We start from the raw sequence: 21,358 nt of genomic DNA on the forward strand, positions 1-21,358 counted from the left end.
GATAATTTGGTTGCTTTGCGCCTTCCGTTAGCGACTGGGTGCGGCGCCACTAACACCTCGCGTGAAATTCAGCGGGAGGTTAGCGGCGGCGGTAACCATTAGCGCCCCGCGGCGCTGCGCCGCCGGCGATGACGTCATCGCCGTGTGCAGCGCCCCGCTCGCGTCCCGGCCACGATCTTCGGTACAGCCCCCGGACTTACCGCCGGACGCTATGTCCGATGGGATCAGGGGGGCCTACCTTCGGCCGGTGTGGCGCTATTTAAAGGCGAAGTGCCGGGCGGCCATTTTTGTTGCCAGTACCTGCCTCTGCTGCCGTCCCCGGCCTCCTGACCCACCGCAGGGTGCCGGCTGCGCTCCATGAGCCTGGCACTTCTCTTGAGTGCCAGGCTCTTTTGCTGGCAATCCAATCCCCGGTAGCCCAGCTGGGCCCCGGGTCGCGCTGCGCAAGGCCCCTCCCCTTTAAGAAGGGGAGGAAGGCCTGCAATACCACGGCACATAATGCAGCGATATTCCCTCGCAGCACCCCAAGAGGGCGTTACCACTCAATTTCAGCTGCGGTGGCGCTACTTTTTCTGGGGCGCTAAAAGTAGTGCCCCAACGAAGTTAGCGCCCCAAAGGGGGTGCGACTCAATTTTTCCCCCTCTATGCTTTAATCTCAGCGTCTACTAACACCAGGCCATCACTTTTATCCTTTACAGGAAGGGAGCAGTTGCTGTAACTTGTGCAACAGTGTTCAGCACCAACTCCAGTTTTAAATGAGCCCAGCTTCACACCCCTGCGGTGCAGCCTGTCACACGGCTCCCCTCTCCAGGCTGGCTGGCTCCCTACTCTGCCCTGTTTTCATTAGAACATGGAAGATTGGAACTTGGACTCGAGAGGAATCAGGGGATATGGAGATCGGGCGGGAAGTGGAGTTGAGGTCAATGATCAGCCATGATCTTATTGAATGGCGGAGCAGGCTCGAGGGGCTGTGTGGCCTACTCCTGCTCCTATTTCTTATGTTCTTATGTTCTTAAGATTACAAGGTGATTTGACAGAGTTTTTTCAATTATGTAGGGATGGGTAGACAGAAACAGACTGTTTGCAGTGGTGGAGGGGATGTAGATAAAGGATTAAATACAAGTGGTTTAGGGCAAAGATCAGGAGAGACTTTTTCACACAGATGGTTGTGAGACTGCGAATGGATACTGGAGTTAGTGATTGAGGAAGGGACGGTATTAACTTTTCAGAATAGATTAGATAAGTTGGTTGAAAGAAAGAGGAATAAAGGGGGACACATGGCATTAGAACTACTACTGGCGTGAGGGATAAATACCAACATGGACTGGTTGGGTAAAACAGCCTGTTTCTGTGTTGTAATTTCTACCTCATTTTTAAATTACTGTTCCTAGCATTGCCACACCTTGGATTTAAGTCCAGTCATTTGTAGGTTACAAAACGTGGAAGCCAACCTGAAGAGGCAGTGGCTGAGAAACACAGGAGAGGACACCTTGGGATGCAGAAAGGCTGGGGCCTGGGATGGAGTGGGATCGGGCCAGAAGCAGGGCACAGCAGAATGGGATGAAGTGGGATTACAGAGCAGAGCAGGCCTATGGTAAACCTGTAAGATTAGTGATGAGGTTGTGTTAATAATCCTAGTTTTGTTTTGAACATACGAATTAGGAGCAGGAGTAGGCCACTCGGCCCCTCGAGCCTGCTTCGCCATTCAATAAGATCATGGCTGATCTGATTACTCCACATTCCCGCCTACCTACTGAGATGAGGAGGAATTTCTTCACTCAGAGGGTTGTGAATCTTTGGAATTCTCTGCCCCAGAGGGCTGTGAATGCTGAGTCTTTGAGTATATTCAAGGCTGAGATCGAGAGACTTTTGGGGCTGGATTTTGTGAATGGAGGTGAGTTGGAGGCGGGGCTGCTGCTTGTCGTGTCAATGTCCCGCCTCCATCCTCGCCTGACCAATCAGAGGGATTTTCTCCTGATTGAGCTTGTTAAGCCTGCCCTGTGGGCTCAGCAGGCCAATTAGGGAAGAAGTCACTGACAGATCACGTCAACGTCAGACGTGCTATCTGTCAAGACTTCTTGAAAGAAGAAATGACAGCGTTTGAAAGCTCTGTGAAGCTGTCAAACACTGACATTCTCTTTAGTTTGATGAGTCTTTGAGGTGAGGACTCATGAAACATTGCAAATTTGTAAATTTCAGATGTCTGATGGATCGGAGTCTCCATCAGCCATTACCTGAAATTGACAAGCAGGATGTCGGCTCTCCCGATCCTCCGCGGCTAAAGGCTATGGAAGGAAAACAAGGTAAGTGAATACTTTTTTAAACTTATCACTCACCTTGCATACTTACCACTCCACACTTGCACCCATCACTCACCTCTACATCTTACTTCCAGGTGCCTCCGACCACCTGCCTGTTAACAGGCAGTTAAAAGGATTAAATGCCTTTCCCGCCTCCAGGAGACGGGACCCGAAGCTGCACATCTTCCCGCCTCCTGGCAAATGGGCACGGAGGTGAAATTTCTCCGAGCTTAGCAGCTGTCCCGCCTCCATGCCCGCCTCCTCGGAGCTTGGAAAATCCAGCCATGGCCTCTAGGGGAATCAAGGGATATGGAGATTGGGCGGGAAAGTGGAGTTGAGGTCGATGATCTGCCATGATCTTACTGAATGGTGGAGCAGGCTCGAGGGGCCGTATGGCCTACTCCTGCTCTTATTTCTTATGTTCGTATACCCCCGATAACCTTTCACCCCCCTGCTTATCAAGAATCTATCTACCTCTGCCTTAAAAATATTCAAAGACTGCTTCCACTGTCCTCTGAGGAAGAGAGTTCCAAAGACTCACGACCCTCTGTGAGAAAAAATTTCTCCTCATCTCTGTCTTAAATGGGCGACCCCTTATTTTTAAACAGTGATCCCTAGTTCTAGATTCTTCCACAAGAGGAAACATCCTCCACATCCACCCTGTCCAGACCCCTCAGGATCTTATATGCTTCAATCAAGTCACCTCTTACTCTTCTAAACTCCAGTGGATACAAGCCTAGCCCGTCCAACCTTTCCTCATAAGACAACCTCATAAGTGTTTTATATTTCAGGCAAGACAGTCTGAGATATTAAAGGTGCTTAGTGTATAGTTGGAGCACTCAGGAAATTTGTTAATGGCCTGGAAAATCCAGTTTGTTAGTTAATACTTTTAATATATTAATCATGATGACATTTAACTAGATATACTTTTCAAAATGCACAAAATTTCATATTCCAATAAAAATAGATGAAATCAAACAGGACTCTTTCATGTAATTAATATAACCTTTCAGGGGATATAATTGGAGTCAGTTGTTTTGAGTGTGTTTTATTTCCTTCGCCTGCTATATACCAATTTCTACAAGCTCTCGACTGATTTTCAGCAGGCCAAAGGCATCAATGCATCAGCAAAACCATTAAAAGAAATGGCGGTATCACTGTAGTATATATCATCACGCTATAACAGCATTCAGGTACTGTATATTCTCACTTTGGAATTCCAGAACATAGAAACACAGAAGATAGGAGCAGGAGTAGGCCATTCGGCCCCTCGAGCCTAATCCGCCATTTAATGAGATCATGGCTGATCATCCAAATTCAGTACCCTGTCCCTGCTTTCTCCCCATATCCCTTGATCTCTTCAGCCTTAAGAAATATATCCAATTCCTTCTTGAATATATTTAATGAATTGGCCTCAACTGCCTTTTGTGGTAGAGAATTCCACAGGTTCACCACTCTCTGGGTGAAGAAATTCCTCCTCATCTCTGTCCTAAATGGCTTACCCCTTATCCTTAGACTGTGACCCCTGGTTCTGGACTCCCCGACCATCGGGAACATCCTTCCTGCATCTAGTCTGTCTAGTCCTGTTAGAATTTTACAAGTTTCAATGAGATCCCCTCTGTTTTCTGCTCTCACTTCAAGGCTCAGTGTAAAGTTAAGCATAGAGCCAAACTAGTTTAATCAGCATAACAGTGTGTGCAAGCAAAGAGATATAACGGATTTTCTGCACTCAGATATTTTACCTGTAACCACATTGAGACAGCTGGAAAACTAAGGTGGTGTGAGAATGACCCTCCTGTGATGGGTTCGCGCACCAGTTGCATTAATGTGATTCCGGTGGTTTCACACCCACATTACAGTGCACATCATGCAAAACCAAAACCACTGCAATAAAATTGGCATGTGAAACTTATCTTGAAATAAAATCATATTACAAAACAATGCTCATTCACTAGTATTATTTCAGAGGTGGTAACTAAATGAAAACAAGTTCATTCTGAGTTGGACTCAAAAGTGATAAGTACCTATAACTTAATGTTTGATTTGTTAAATTATTTTCCATCATTCTAATTATGTGTTTTGTAGGTGTTACCTTGGAATTGGATTCTTGCTTAGACCCAGGAATTCCTGTAAATGGGCGGCGACATGGGAACAACTTTTCTATTGGGTCGACTGTGACCTTCAGTTGTTGTCCAGGGTACACGTTAAGTGATGACGAACCCCTGGTATGTGAAGATAACCGTCAATGGAACCATGCTTTACCAAGCTGTGAAGGTAGGGGCCTATCACTTGTGCATATCTACAGAAACATTTTGATTTCATCAAAGTACCTGCCTCACAAGATGTAAGGAGAATTTGGGCTACTAGAAAGAAACTGAGTAACTTGAGAACAAGTCCCTTCATAATTTGAAGCCTTCTCATCATTTAACGTAATTGGTCATCAAACTTCTTGCTATTGAAACAATAACATTGAACAGACATTTGAAAACAGAATATGGGTAGAAAGAAAAGTAAAAATGAAAAGCAATGAAAACCAGAGAGAGCAAATTTATTACTGGGTTATCTAAAGAATTGAGAAGGAGTATGAACGGCAGTGTCTAGTTTTTGAAAATAATGTTTAAAGTTCAGTTGCTAATGTTTCTTTGGTGAATTAATAAAATTTCCAAGGCCTGAGAATTTAAGGCTAAGTTTTTAATAGTTAAAAGGAGCTCGGAACTGCGCTTTTTTGTAAATGTTCATTATTTCTCTTAATACATTATTAATTAATAGTCGGGAAAGAAATTGACTGTATAATGTGAGTCCATTAAATGTGGTATTCTATTCTTTCAGAGGTAATTAGACCCTGGTAACAATTATTATGCTGAACCATGACCTGACTTCAGTCTTGGGATATTAAAAAAATCTTTCCTTTGTTCCTCATCTACTGAAGGCAGTTTATGATTCCAGGCAGCAGCTGTCCTCTGGTATCTATCGATAGAAATCATATTTCATATGTGTACTTGGATAGGAAATGGCAGGGAACAATTTAGTTATTGGGGCAGTGGGGGGTGGGGGGGGGTGAATTTACAGCTGAGTCTAGCCTGGTTATTACCCTCTGTCTATAAACTCCTGCTTCCAACAGGACCACTGAATATAGCTATCAGAAGTAGGAACCCTGGTCATATTTTTTTCAGGACACTGCGTCTAACTGTAGACTGGCCCTGCCCCACCCTCATAATCAACAACTTGCTGACAAAAATTAAATGTTGCAACTCTTACCAACAGGAAGGAACTTCTTTCAGAATCAGTGCAGTAGTGTCCAGGACCATTGTAGATCAGAATGGTTTCATTTGCTTTGCTTAGAATTTAAAAAAAATTGGCTTCTGTTAACTTATTTAAGGAAAGTAAATCTCAATTGTGACAGAGTGCCTCATGAATACAACAACAACAACTTGCATTTATATAGTGTCTTTAACGTAGCAAAATGTCCCAAGGTGCTTCATAGGAGCGTTAGTAAACAAACTTTGACACCAAGCCACATAAGGAGATATTAGGACAGATGCTTGGTCAAAGAGGTAAGTTTTAAGGAGCAACTTAAAGGAGGAAAGAGAGGTAAAGAGGCGGTGGGGTTTAGGGGGGAAATTTAGGCAGCTGAAAGCACGGCTGCCAATGGTGGAGCGATCAAAATCGGGGATGCGCAAGAGGCCAGAATTGGAGGATTGCAGAGATCTCGAAGGGTTGTGGGCTGGAGGAGGTTATAGAGATAGGGAGGGGCAAGGCCATGGAGGAATTTGAAAACAAGGATGAGAATTCTAAAATTGAGCCATTGTCAGACCAGGATCCAATGTAGGTCAGTGAGGACAGGGGTGATGGGTGAAGGGGACTTGGTACGAGTTAGGATACGGGCAGCAGAGTTTTGGATGAGCTTAAGATTATGGAGAGTGGAAGATTGGACCTTCTATGGGTTCTGAGAGTTCTTGGACTCCAGGGCCTTAGCCTAACCTGATCCATATCTTCTTCACTCTGAGGAGAACAAAAGTGCCCAGCATGCATCCAGGAGTTGGTGTCTCTCAGTGCTGAAGGTCAACCATTGAACCATGGTGCCCATGCCAGTCAATCAAGAACACTCTCCTGGAAACCTGATCAATGTACCCTAAGAAAACATTCTGAATATTTATACTGAGAGAAAATGAATGCATTTGAATGACTCGGTTCGTTCAAATAAACCAAATGATTTAGGACTAAGTAGTTGTGTAATACAAAATGGATTATTTCATTGATACGACCATCTGCTCTCTCTGCTTCTGTCTGGAGTCAGAGCAGCTGTTGTGGTTTGGTAGTTGTTGCGTTTTATTTTACAAATGGTCTGAATATGTGTGGTGAACATAGGGCGCTTTCAATCATGCTGTCCCCAGTCTTTTCCACGAGGCTCTGCTAGTGGCGCCCCAAGCTGAATCTAACTCGGCATACACTGGGGGGTCAGACTTGCAACTTTCCTGGTCTGTATGGCAGTATGCATATCCAGAAAGCTATTAAGGGACTCTGATATTTGCCTTTGAATTCTCATGGGAAACAGCAAAAACTGTTGCATGGAGACTAAGAAAAATGGCTGAGCATTTTCACTGAAATTGCTCACTACAACGTCTGGTTCACGGCCTAAACTAAGGAGCCCCAGTGTCATTTCAGCTTGTTATGGAAATTAATAACTGGTCAGAAAAGTGCTGCTCTGTACTGAGTTAGCTGACCTCAGCTGCAACGGTAGTAGTAGAGCTACAGTTGGCCTCAGAACCTCTTGGATGGGGGAGGGGGAAATTAGGTTGGGTTGCCACTCCTGTATCTTTTCATATTTTGGCATGTGGACAACACTGATAAGGCTGTGTTAAGAGTGAACCATGCAGTGTGGGATTGGGGTCACAGGCAGACTAGACCAGGTAATAGTGGCACGGTCATTTCCTTGAAGGACATTAGTGAACCAGTTGGGTTTTTTTTTAACCAGAATCTGGTAGCTTTTTGCAAGTTGCCATGATGGGATTTGAACTGAACCCCTGGGTTAATAATTCAGTTCTGTAAGCACTATACTAACATACCCTCTGAATATTAGGTTTCCAAAGGCCCCTGCTGTAAGTGCACATTGCTGAATGTTGATTAAAGTTTGGACCCAGCGATGATGTCCCCTTGCAGTTGAATAGTCTGCAGTTTCATTATCTAGATTCACATATGAAGAATGATCATTTCGGTGAAGTACTAGAAGGCAACTGGCATCTGCGGAGCTGGATACTAGCAAGGAGTGATTACTTTCAGCGGGGGAAGGGGGAAGAGGAGTAAATTGGTGAAAGGGGAACAAATCATAAACTGGAAACAAAAGCAAAAGCTGCGGGTGTTGGAAATCTGAAATAAAAGCAGAAAATACTGGAAACATCCAGTCGGTCAGGCAGCATCTGTGGAGAGAGAAACAGAGTTAATGTTTAATGTTGACGACCTTTCATCAGAACTAGAAGAAGGTAGAAATGTAACATTTAGGGGGAAAAATTCAGTTGTTTGCACCTCCCGTTAGCACCTTAAGAGGGCGCTAATGGGGCGCAAAGCAACTAGCACCCGGGCACGGTGATGTTTGCGCCGCTCGCGAAATTAACTGGACATTTTGTGGCGGCGCTAAACACTACCACCACGATCTCCTGCGCCGGCAGATTGTGACGTCAGTCGAGTGCGCAATGCCCCGTTAGCGCCCCGGACCGGATATTGAGTGGCGCTCCCTGCCTTACCGCCTGCCGCTAGCAACGACAGGTTGAGGAGAGGGTTATGCTGTCAGAAAGGGACTGGGGGAGCGCTATTTAAAGGCTACCGCTTCCTGCCTTTTTTTGTCGGTGACATTTTTGCACCACGCATTTTGAGAGAGAGAGAGAGACTTCTGGAGAGATTCAACGCTCTGTGAAGGAGTTTTGAGTACTGAGCAGCACTTTGCAGGTTTATTTTGATTTGCCCTTCCTTGTTTCGCCAGCGCTCTGAGGTAGCGCCTCGCTCCTCGGCCTTTGCGGCTTAAGACAGGTGTGAAGCGCCTGATTTAGCGCCCCAATCACCTCCAGGGGCGATAAAAGCCAAGTTTGCTGTCAGAGGCGATAATTAGCACCAGGCGCTAAACCGCGCACGGCCGATAATGGCATCCCAAACGGGGCGAGACTGAATTTTTCCCCCTTAAATCTCTACCTTCTACCAGTACTGAAGAAAGGTCATAAAGTAGTTCTCCACTATCCTTAAACACTGACCCATGAGGCACGTCACTGTTCACACCCCTCCAGTCTGCAAACCATCCATTAATTATTATTCTCTATCCACTGTCCTTTAGCTAATTTCTTATCAATGCTGCCACATTACCTTGAATACCATGCAACTTAATTATATCAACAAGCCTCCTATATGCCATTTTATTAAATACTTTTTGCAAATCCAAGGACACAACATCCATGTGATTTCCTTTATTAATATACTTTGTTAGTTCCTTGAAGACCTCTCTTAAATTTGTCAAATACAACTTGCCTTTCAGAAGTTTACGCTGCCCACCCTTAATTAACCCATGTCTTTTTAGGTGGGAATTAATTTTATCCCATATTATATCAACCAGTAGGTTAGACACAGCTGACGCTGACTGGTCTACTAATACATAGAATTACACACAACATACAGCACAGAAACAGGCCATTCGGGCCAACTGGTCTGTGCCGGCTTTTATGCTCCACACAAGTCTCCTCCCACCCCTCTTCATCTAACTCAACCTATCCTTGTATTCTTTTCTCTCTTATGTGTTTATCTAGCTTCACCTTAAGTGCATCTATGCTATTCGTCTCAACTACTCCTTGTGGTAATGAGTTCTAGATTCCAACAACTCTCTGGGTAAAGAAGTTTCTCCTCAATTCCCTATTGGATTTCTTAGTGACTCTCCTATATTTATGGCCTCTAGTTTTGGTCTCCCCCACAAGTAGAAACATCTTCTCTACATTTACCTGATCAAATCCTTTCATAAACTTAAAGACCTCTATCAGGTCACCACTCAGCTTTCCCTTTCTCAAAAAAAGCACCCCAGCCTGCTCAATCTTTCCTGATAGTTATAACCTCTCAGTTCTGGTATCATCCACATAAATCCTTTTTGCATCTTCTCCAGTGCCCCTATATCCTTTTTATAACATGGAGACCAGGGCCGGAAATTTCCTTACCTGGGCGGGTCCAGTGTAGGCAGTGTCCGTGACGAGTCCCGACCCCGCTGCTGGCTCCATCCCACTGTAGAAGATGAACTTACCTTAATGGGGCCTATTAAGCCTGCCCAGCGCATTACCCAGTCCAATGAGATGGAGCGGGTCTGCTGACATCATTCATGACACGTTTTAAGCTGGGATCCTTAAAGGGACTCTGGCCACATTAAATTTTAAGTTTAATTTAACATAGTGAGTGTTGAATCTTTACTGTACAATAATATAATGAAAGTTATATATGAGTGACAAAGAAATAATTAAATAATATCCTTAAGTAATATGACACCATCTACAAATACGATCAAGAACATAATTTAAAAAGTACATTAATTGGGAAGTTATTGGTGCTTTAGTCACAAATCTACAGACTCTTGTATCAGTAGCTGGTACAATTAAAAGATGTGTGTGTATAGGTAAGACATAAAATTAAGCAGATTTTAAATGTAATTGTAAAAGGGCAGATTTACAATCTTATGCAAGTTCGGCAGAAGAGCTGTGGAATCCCTGACAAACAGTGTAAGCGTTGCTTACAATGTATTTCTGGGATTTCTGCAGCTCTTCCGTTGAAGTTAACAATGGACAAATGAGAACCTCTGCAGAAATTCACCCTAAAGTCTCAGACTGAAAAATTAAATTAATCATATTCAGGACTGAAAGCAAAGAGAACCAGTGGAATGAGTGATGAGAATGAAATTGTTATGGTTGATGACTTGATTTAATGTGTAACTGGACAATCACAGTACACTGTGAGAAAAACTTGACCAGAAACAACACAAAAATGTAATTAAATGATACATGTCATTTTTTATAGTGCAGATCAATTCACTGCAATTACTGTTGAGTTGGAAGGCAACAGCCGAGAATGGCCAGTGAAAAATGTCTTTCCCTCACCATCCAGGGTAGCACTCATATCCCTTCAGGAATTTCTGAATTAACATTTACCAGTGGCTTTTCAAGTAGAACAGAATCTCCATCAATCTGTTAGCTGATGTAATCAACATGTTTTTATTTTGGTTTGTTTTCCATGCTGTCAAGTCATCAGCTAGAGCAATGGTCACGGAACTCACGCCTCAGGTTAACAGACGTGGGTCCCAAGCTGCGTGAATCCATGGCCATGCAGGAAAATTTAAAAAGTAGGGGGGGAAAGGCTCTTAAGTGCCTGTAAAGTACCTCATAATGATTTCAATTGGGTCCCCCCGCCGGTGCAGGTTGGGTTGGCTCCACGATGACTGACGCACCTGTGGGAAAGGCGCGTGGGAGCGAGATGACAGCGGGTTCCTGACCCGCTGTCAAAAATATCAACTTTCCCACCCAACCCGCCACTAATCGTGTCCCCTACCTCCCCGGAAAATTCAGCCCCAGAACTGTGCACAGTAATCCAAGTGTGGTCTAACCAAGGTTCTATATAGGTTTAACATAACTCCTCTGCTTTCCAATTCTATGGGCAAGATTTTCATTGGGCCGTGGAGACGGGATTGGAGGCGTGTGAGGGGTTAAAATCCTGAAATTGGGGGGCACGAACCCATCCCGCCTCCATGCCAGTTTCAAAGGAGGCGGGTACCTGACCCGCACTGGGACCCGCCTCCCTGAGGCGGGAAGGGGATTAGTGCCCATTAACTGCCTGTTAACAGGTAGTTAACAGGCAGTTTTTAGCCTAATCCCTATTTTCTTTGGTGAAATGTGGGCTTCCCGACGGCTCCAATCCACGCCAAGTTAGCGAGGCGGGCCGTCGTGATGAAGAGCTTGGAGGGGTCGAGATGTTCGGTGTTCAGGCGAGTGATGGGTGCATGAGTGCAGAGGTAAGTGTGTTTGGTGTGTTTAAAGTGTTTAAAGAAGTTTTACTTACCTTTAACAGCCTTCCTTTCTTCAGGTCTCGGGAGTCCCTCATCTCACCGGCACAGAAAGCAGAATGGCCGCGATCTGTCAAAAATTGCAGCATTCAGCTTTCTGTTCCAGAGAGATCTCTAAATCATCCTGAGAGGAAGGAATTAACCTGGAGTACAGATTGTCAGTGTTTGACAGCTTCAAACAGCTGTCAAACACTGATATTTCATCTGCCAAAAGGTCTTGACAGATGAATTATCAATCTGTGCCGTCACCTGTTGCCGGGTGGCCCTTAATTGGCTGGGCGGGCTCAACAAGATCAATCAAGTCAAAATCACGTGGGTTGGCTAGAACTTGATGGAGGCGGGACTACAACCCCGAAAGTTGTAGTCCCGCCTCCTACATGAAAATTCAGCCCTATATCTCTAGAAATGAACCCCAGTGCTTTGTTTGCCTTTTTAATGGCCGTGTTAACCTGCATTGCTACTTTTAGTCATTTATGTACCTGTCCTGCTAGATTCCTTTGATCCTCTACCCCATTTAGACTCCTATTTTGCAAGGAGTATGCAGCCTCCTTATTCTTCCTACCAAAATGTACCACCTCAGACTTATCTGTATTGAAATTAATTTGCCAATTACACGCCCATTCTGCAAGTTTGTTAATGTCTTATGACATAGAGTAGAATAGAAATGAGTAAGACATGGGGGTTGGTAATTTTCCTTGTGCTTGTATGGAGTACAAGCGCAAGAATCAGGTATGGAGCATTGCACACTGATCTTCTACACCTCATTTTCGCATGTGTACTGCACCCATGCAAAGCTCTATGCCCAAGTGCTAAAGAGGAGAATTAACACCTGGATCTTTTGTAGCATGAGGTTGTGTTTTAGCCTGTGCTGCTACATGATCCATCAAGGTTCTTCTGCTTGTCCTTTCAAAAAGTGACGTGACTATTTCTTAGAAGGAGAAATTCTGCGATCCATTGTTCATCGTGGGGAGCCATGCTCAAAGGGAGAGCAGGTCCGAGAATCAGTTTTACAGTGTTACAGCCATGTCTCCGGCTCATGCTCCCTTCAAGTATGGTACCCTGCTGAGAGCACTGAATAGGTGAATTTACCCGGCAATGTTAACTCGACCTTTCTCAAAATGTTGAAAAAGTAGAAATTTTAACTTGAAGTAGGTAGCTGCCTCTGAATCGGTATAAAACCTCATAGTTACTCAACAATGCAATTCTTTCAGGTTGAAGTATTGAATAAAGCAATGCAGCGAAACTCAATAGTGAAAAATTGCCAATACCACAAAAACTATAACTGAATTGAATAGAATTATTACAGTGAACTGACTGCTTACACTGAAAATCTTAGCAGTAATCTTCAATTTCCATTAGAAACAACTGAATGGATCTTAATAGGCCAGAAGAAACCAATTTCTCCATGTCTAAAGCATTTAAACTACCTGCATATTCACTGCCCCTCTGGACTGAAAGTTCTAAAAGCATTCATTCTAGTTCAGATCCAGGAAAAAGACTCGGTATTGTACAATATTTTAATAACGTTAAATTAAAATCAGACAAAAGTTAAAATACTGATTAGTGAATATAGAAATCATTCTTTGAATTATTTTAAGACCATAATAACTTAAAGGTGAACTGTTTAATAAGACAGAAATTTGCTGCTTTCTTCATTTTATCAAAGTGTCAGCCAGTAATACCCCTGATACAGTGAAATACTGTTGTGACAAACACAAGTTCATTGTAAAAGGAATTTGTTCCAGTGTCAGATTTCAATTCAGTTGGAGCATATTTTGAATTGACATTTTGTAGTTCATACACCTTTCTAATGTTGCATAGTAATATACTCAATTCTTTACAGTTCTATATATAAAGGAACCAATCTTCTGTATTTTATATACTAAGCACACAGACTGTCACTTATTTTCTGCCAGGTGCTTGGGGGTTGAGCATGGTCATTGTTGTTTCTTTCATCATGTCATTTAAGGGATACAACAGAAACTTTTCCTTTTTTTTTTAGCTTTCTGTGGTGGCTACGTTCATGGCACAAGTGGAACTATTCTATCTCCCGGGTTTCCTGATTTTTACCCTAATTCCTTAAATTGTACCTGGATAATTGAAGTATCGCATGGAAAAGGTAAGTCCAGTTGCTTTTCTTCACTGTTGTTTCTGCCTCTTCTGAGAATGCATCTGTAGTAAAGTTATTTAAAAACTGTAATTGTTAACTGCTTCAAATGTTTGCTCTCAGGTGGACGCTTGAAGAAAATCTGCTGGCTTCACCTATTCTGGCCCATATGCGACTCCAGTCCCACACACAGTGGTTGACTCTCACCTGCCCTCTTAGCGAGTCACGCAGTTGTATCAATCTGCTACCCAGCGGTTCATTAAGAAGGCCCACTCTAGTGTATGTAGCTTTAAGGGGAGAACTACTTTTTACAGCTCCTGTATACTGTAGTACCGGCGGTGAACACACCTGTATATATACCCTGAGTAGGGTGCTGTGCTGTTAGTTTTAGAGCAACCCTCATCCAGTTAAACACCTGTTGATTGTTCCTCTGCGGTCTCTGTCGATTATTTGAAGGACCACTACCTAAAGATTCACGGATTTAACACCCGCCACCACCACCTCCTCTGGGCAACAAGGGATTGGCAAAAGATGCTGCCCTTGACAGCAATGCCCACATCCTGAAAATGAATATTTTTTTTAACGTGAATGTATTAACTGGTATGCTGAAAATATCACATAAAGGAAATTAAAACCTCTCTGCAAATTGAAAGATGTTTTCAGCTGTCTAAGCAAATTAGAGTTGATCTTTATCTGCCAATACTGACCGGGAGAAATGTCAGTTAGATCTCCATTCAGATCTTTCTTTTGTTTATTTTTAGGTGTGCAGTTGATGTTTCACACATTTCACCTTGAGAGCTCGCATGACTATCTAATTATCACAGAAGATGGGAGCTTCACAGAACCTGTAGAAAGGCTCACAGGCTCTGCCCTGCCTCCAACTATCAATGCAGGCCTGTTTGGAAATTATACTGCACAACTACGCTTCATCTCTGACTTTTCCGTATCTTACGAGGGGTTCAACATCACATTCTCAGGTAGGACCCCTTACTTTCAGTTAGCCTAAAAACTTTATTCAAAAATAAAAAGGCAAAAACAAAGCATTGATTGGGAGGCAATCATCTGGAACCTATGTACTTTAATCAACTGAATGTTGCATGTTTCACTGTCCTACTCGTTTTTAGCTATCTTTCAATATCACATGCCCATCATGGTTAAATGAAAGAAAAATGAAATACGTGGGGTTACGGGGATAGGGTGGGATATGTGTCGGTGCAGGCTCGATGGGCCGAAATGGCCTCTATCTGCACTGCGGGGATTCTGTGATTCTGTGAAATGGATGGACTTAATGAGAATATCAGATGGTGCACAAAACCCCTGAGTAATAATTTGCAAAATACCCATACCTAAGGACTGCGAGTGAATTAGAAATCTTTACAGGAAACAGCAGTGACATCAGCAGAGAAGATAGATTGCCAATTTTTGTGTATTTTAATTTTTAGCAGAGTGAGGTTTTCAGTGGAATGGAACACTTAAAGCTTTACGTTTTTGTTGGGTAACGTAAATGATCATTGCTGACATGAATGCAAAATTAAAGGGAAGGAAAGATAAGGACAAACTATCCTGATCATTCATTAAAGTTCATTTCCACTCTTCTGCTTAGACATTTTTTGGGGGAGCTATCTGTAACCATCTACTTCAACTAATAACTGGAAAAGTGTTCGGTGTTATTGTTCAATGTATTATTTTGATGCTTTAAAATATTCTTTTTACAGAGTATGATCTGGAGCCTTGCGATGATCCTGGTGTCCCTGCTTTTAGTAGGAGAATTGGGTTTCAGTTTGAAGTTGGGGACTCGTTGACATTTTCCTGTTTTCCCGGATACAGACTAGAAGGTGCGACTCAGATCACCTGTTATGGAGGAGGACGGCGTGTGTGGAGTGCACCTCTTCCAAGGTGTGTGGGTAGGTGGTCACATGCTTTCATTTCATGCATCCTAATGTTGAGAGTATTGTACTTATTGCTAGGAAAGTTACTGACAAGAAAATAGACTGACAGCAACACGATATCAGTCACGATAACAATCACTTGCTGAGCGATTCCAAGGATTCCTTAACTTCACATTAACAACTCCTAGAAACATTTGTTGAAAGTCAAATTGTTGAAGTAGAAGTAAGAGTTAACTGTCATTCAATATATTTTACAAGTAAATGCACCAAAGTTAATTGAGGTTTAAGAAACACATTGAAATAAAGTGATGTTTAATCTGTTGAATTCTTGGATGACATATAGAGGATACACTTCAGGGACCAGTTGTATATGGTATGCTGGATACTCATCCAAAGATCTGAATTTTTTGCTGTGTGATGAAGTATAAACAGTGATACTGTTCAGCTTAGAACATTTACAACCAGTGAAATATAAATCAGGTGGACTCTCTGCCGATTAAAGGGTCGCAGCAAACAGCGATGTCGAAGAAGGTATGAGTTGTGCTCAAAGCAGCAAAAAAAAGGTATCTTCTTGTTATGAATGTGACCACAGGATTGTTTGTGATTGATTAATTTAGGCCTTCTGTCTACTGGTGGTGGTGTGGTTGCTGGGGAAATGTGTTTGTTTAGCATAGGATTTCCTCTGTTACATGGGTGAGGAGAAGACAGCTGTCTGTTCAGCGTGTCTTCCTATAATCCACATCTAGAATGGAAATATGTCTGCAAAAATCTATTCCAATGTATGTTACGTCACAGGCTAAACGTTGCAGCTCACAATATAAATATCTGAGAACATAAAAACATGGAACGAAAACAGACGATTGACTTTGATGCTGCCCATCAAGCCCAATCCTTCTACAGACTCTTATCAGCTACGCTATCATGGACTGCCCTACCTATTTAACCTCCTGAAGGCAGTTTCTGCCTAAACACTCCCTCATCCATGAAAGTAATCAAGCAAAACACCCGAATATTCACCCATCCCTAGGTTTCCTCTGTCTAACTTTGGGCTGATCCCCTCAGCCCCATCAGTGCAGCAACCACCACATCCCATGAGGCAATTGATCATCTAAGTCCAGGTCTATCCTTAAAACTTTCAATTCCATTTCTGACCTGAAATTGATCCCTCTTTTTGAAGGAGATAATCAATAGACCACCAAGTGGTTTTACTGAGATGTGTTCACTTTAAACCTATGTCCTCTCGTTCTGCACTCACAGTCTAAGACACATAGCCAATTTACATCATCTATATCTTCCAGCATTTTTAAAGATCTTGATCATGGTCACCACTCAATATTCTTTTTCCCAGTTTAGTTCTATGAGATTAATCATAATGAAAAACCACTAAGTGCTTGAATCATCCTTGTTGCTCTATTCTGAACCCTCTATAATTCAACTCACCACGGTCCTTTTCAGGGGTCTGAGCCTAAAATTGCACACATTCCAAATGTAGCCCCACATTAGAATAATTTTTTTTGACATATAATCAAATGCTCTTGTGATGTACCTAAACTGTTCAAATAAGAAAAGATCAATGTAACTGGTACCATGTAAGACTCTAGAAGCTAGATTTTCCTATTTGGGCATTTCAGTGGGTGTCCAACACTTATAGCACACTTGTGCCTGTGAAGAGGTGGCTGTTCACATTTTTCCTAACCTGGGCTCTGCCACGGAGAAACTGCAGCTCTGCCCCCGGCTGGGCCTTGCGCCTAAAAATCAGTCAGAAAATAGGAGTGAGGCTGTAGGCATTTGCGCTTTGGATTTCTGTCCCTTATTAAACTGTTTCCCCAGGCATAAGGCAGAGGAAAATCTGTCCTCCTTGTGTAAGTAAACCTAGAAAGATTGGGTTAGATTTGTCCTTTTTATACATAATTTAATTTCTGTGTGGAATAAATTTCTTCAGAGTGTAGATTGGCCTTGGAAGTGAATCCTGGGAATCGTTTTACATTTAGCCACTTCAATTTGTACCACACATTAGGGTTGTGAGTGAATATGTATTTAGTTGAGATTAATCTAAACATGCATTTTCAGAACTGAACACACATTGAACCTGATAATCTTATACAGGAAACTTTTGTTTAACCGGAGGTTAAATGTCCGGAAAGCTCTATCCACCGGCAAAATTCAGGAGTCGGTTCAGATAAGTTTTTTTACTTTTCGTTGCTTTTTTTCTCCAGTCAGGCTCTGCAAGCGTCTAGCTGAAGCTATTGCTTAGCTACAGAAACGCTTGCAAGCTGCGCCGACTGTTTTGAAGCTGTTGCTAAGCAACAGGGTTTGTTGCTTCAGACGGAGCTCAGTGCTCCGTATGTTTTAACATTAGCGCTGGTTTCTACGGCAGTTTTGATGGGACGGCACCAGCTCGGTCCCATCAGTGCCGGATACCAGAAAGTTTCCTGTATATGGCAGCAAAATCTCAATGTAGATTACACAGTTATGCTGAAGCCACTGATTCATGTTGGCTCTCTGGTCAGCAGCAGTTCACTAGTACTTTTCCCAAAGGATCATTCTTGTATGTAAACCTAGGCATTGAACATAGGCAGACAATTTAACCAGTTTGGGGGAACTAGGTTGGAGGGCGAGAAGATGTGGGTGAGGTATCACAGCCAAGCCTGATCCTCTGCTCACCTGGCATTGACAGACCTGTACTTTCCAGCAGGAAGGACCACTGGTTAGTGATCATGGAATCATTTCTCATTCTTTTCCCCCTCTCAGTATGGAGGCTGATTTCAGATCTGCCACCTCACTATTACCTTAACTGAGATAGGCTAACTCGTCACAAATAAGGAACCATACCTGGACTCTCTGGGATCTTCCTATATGGCACAGTACCACACTATATGATGCATTTACTCACTAAGCCATTAAGAGACTTCTACAATCTACTGTTTATTTTTAATTCCTGCCATGATGTAAATTTCTTTTCTTAAGGATACTGTCAAAGAATTGAGCACCATGCTCCTACACATCTCCTAATTATTCGAAGCATTTTTTTCCAATCGTAACTATTTTGTAGGTTTTTTTGTTAACAACATTTTTCTATCTAATGGCCAAAATGTAGCAACGGTCACCTATTGGAGGAACTGAATTTTGGTGATTGTCAGTGTCAGTAGCAGCAGAATTTAACATACGTGTTTTAATACTAGATGATGCTCGTACCCCCAAAATGGCATTGGCCATATGTACAAAGTCCAGGCTTGGCTGTGATACCTCACCCTCATCTTGGTCGCCATTCAACTTAGTTCCCCCAAACTGGGTAAATTGTCTGCCTACGTTGTAGGGGGTTTCTCTTGCTTGCTCTGGTCTCCTGCCAGGCTTCTTGCAATAATTACCCGTGAGTGGTTCGACCCACTCGCCCCTACGGTTCTAGACCTTGGACTTAGGTGCAGGGAGCTGTAGTGCAGAAAAACTCAATAGACCAGGTCGAATAGCACGAAATGGATGCCTTTATTGAACAGTTTGCAGCATTATAAAATACATGTCATAAGCACAGATTAAAGCAACTACAAGCATGCACACATCTATAAACTTAACTCTATAGAAATGGGGAACACACGGCACATCGTGAAAGGGGTAACACATTACAATTACCCTTAACCCCCTCCCCTAAACCTAACTAAGTTTCGATTTGAGGGACTCGGGATCATGCTCACCACTTTAAGAATTGCGAAAAAGGCTTTGCAGCCTTTCGACACAGCTTTCCGTCGTCACGTGGGTTTGGAAGCTTCTGGCGCAGCTTGTTTTCCTCTTGGTTCTCCTGCGATGTAGGCAGCCGGTACAGCCTTGGTGAGCGCTCGCCACGGATGGATCCGTTTCCGATGTGATGTTGAAGAACTGGATGCACACGGATGAATCCGTTACCGATGTGATGTTGAAGAAGCTAGGTGCATCCTCCGGGACCTGAGTGCCTTCTTCTCCGGCCTGGGTCGTCGATGATCTCCCGACAAAAGTACCCGGGCCTCCCTCGTCGTCTTCCCGTCGTGGCCGGGCCTTGCCTGGCCGAGCTGGCTTCCAAGCCGAATTCTTCTCGTCGTCTTCTCGTCGTGGCCGGGCCTTGCCTGGCCGAACACCGAACACGTTCCGAACTGAAATTGTTCCGAAGGTCCGAACCGAAGTGCTGTAGTTCCGATGGGTCTGTCCCGAAGCGTGTACTGAAGTTAACTTTTTTGATGGACTTTTCTCAATCCACAGTTATACCTTTGGGAACATTCTTATCTCCCGCCAAATCATAGTCCTGTCTTTGTAATAATTCTGGCGGGCAGAACTCTCTGCAGGGGTGTTTTGTCTTCATAACGGGAGTCGGTGATAGCTTAACTGGCCTTCCTGGGCCGATAATGTCTTTGCTTTGTTACCGTAACTTGGTTTGTATATTGATCGGTCTGGAGATTGCCCTGGATGGCTGTTAAACGGCTTCTCTTTGTACAGTGTAATGGGTTAAAGCGTTCGTTCAATTGTCCGCCCATTTCTTGATGGGTCTCATCCTGCCACCCAAATCTGTCCTGTACTTATGATCTAATCAATATGTATGCTCAGTTCCATGAGTTTCGGCTTCCCGAAACTGGTTTCCGCGGGCTTTTAATGTCCTCAATCCACAAGCCTGTCTGGCTTGCAGTAACAGAAATTCAAATGGTCCCAGAAGCTGGTCACGAGGTCTGGCGGCCATTTTGTGTGCCCTTTTATCAAAGGTTTCTCTGTATAAGCTTCTTTTGGTCAATAAAGCTGTTTTATTAACCCTACTTTCCTACGTGATTATTTAATGAAAATTTCGCGAATCTTACAACGTTCAATGCCTAGTTTTACATACAAGAATGACCGTTTGGGGAAAAATACAAGAGAACTGCTGCTGACCAGAGAGCCAACATGAATCAGTGGTTTCAGCATAACCATGTAATCTACATTGAGATTTACTGCCATATATAAGATTATCAGAGGTCGTTATTTAATGTTTTTAGCCCATCTTTTCTTCCTCCCCACACTGTTATCTCCCACTGCTGCTATGTGTACTATTTCTGCTGTATCAACAATGAGGGATGATCTGTGTAGGGATCAGCTGCAAAGTCAGTGCACCTCAATTGTCCAATAGTTTTAAGACATGTCTTTCCTTGAGATTTCATCATTGTTTTCCTGTTGCTCAATTGAGAGTGATTGGAACACCTGCTGTGCCCAAATTGAGTTTGACAGTCGAGGCTGGGATTTGAGTTCTGGTTCTCTGACTGAAAGTTCGACACTTCATCAATATGTGCTGCAACCACTTAAACTGGGATGGTGCAGCATGCTCGGGCCACAGTGTGGTGGCTTTGAGCGACCTACTCTGCTGTGAGAAACCATCAAGCAGAAGTATGGCTCTTTTCCACAGATACGGAGAGAAAATAGGGAGAGAAAATTGGAAAGGAAATGTGTCCCCATTCTGCACGCACACCACCTATGGCTAAAAGCAGCATTGGCAAAGGCTAGGGAGCTGGCTGCACACCCACATTCTTGGCTGCAGCTAAGGAACCAGGAGAGTTGTGTGAAAATGTTATTGGATAATTTAGACTGGAATAGCCAACAAACTATGAAAAAATTTAAATCCAAATGGAGTAAGTTTGAGGGAAATTGTAGCGCAGTGCTGTCAGGATGATGTGGTCTGTGTGCTTTTGCAAATACAATTACATTGTGCACGCTTTCCATGACTACAACACATACATAAAAATTTTCAAAAACCCACTCAGTGCTCTACAGACTCAACAGGCAGGATTTTCATTGGACCGTGGAGGCGGGATTGGAGGCGTGTGGGGGGTTAAAATCTCAAAATCGGGGGGCATGAACCCATCCCGCCCCCAATCCGCCTCCCTGCCAGTTTCAAAGGAGGTGGATACCTGTGCTGGGAGCCGCCTCCCCGAGGCGGGAAGGGGATTAGTGCCAATTAACTGCCTGTTAACAGGTAGTTAACAGGCAGTTTTTAGCCTAATCT

General features: G+C 43.4%; 1 protein-coding gene across 1 annotated transcript in view; it reads left to right on the plus strand.

Moving 5' to 3' along the window:
* csmd1b (CUB and Sushi multiple domains 1b) overlaps window positions 1–21,358 on the plus strand; it is a 1,295,488-nt gene that overhangs the window by 562,075 nt on the left and 712,055 nt on the right. Inside the window, exons 13-16 of the mRNA XM_085996460.1 lie at window positions 4,386–4,574; window positions 13,376–13,492; window positions 14,242–14,457; window positions 15,196–15,384. Of these exons, the coding sequence (XP_085852586.1) occupies window positions 4,386–4,574; window positions 13,376–13,492; window positions 14,242–14,457; window positions 15,196–15,384 (711 nt within the window). The remainder of the gene's footprint in view (window positions 1–4,385; window positions 4,575–13,375; window positions 13,493–14,241; window positions 14,458–15,195; window positions 15,385–21,358) is intronic.

This window comes from Somniosus microcephalus, chromosome 9 (assembly GCF_052327205.1).
Source record: "Somniosus microcephalus isolate GS21.2 chromosome 9, FLI_Smic_1.0, whole genome shotgun sequence".
Classification (NCBI taxonomy): Eukaryota; Metazoa; Chordata; class Chondrichthyes; order Squaliformes; family Somniosidae; genus Somniosus; species Somniosus microcephalus.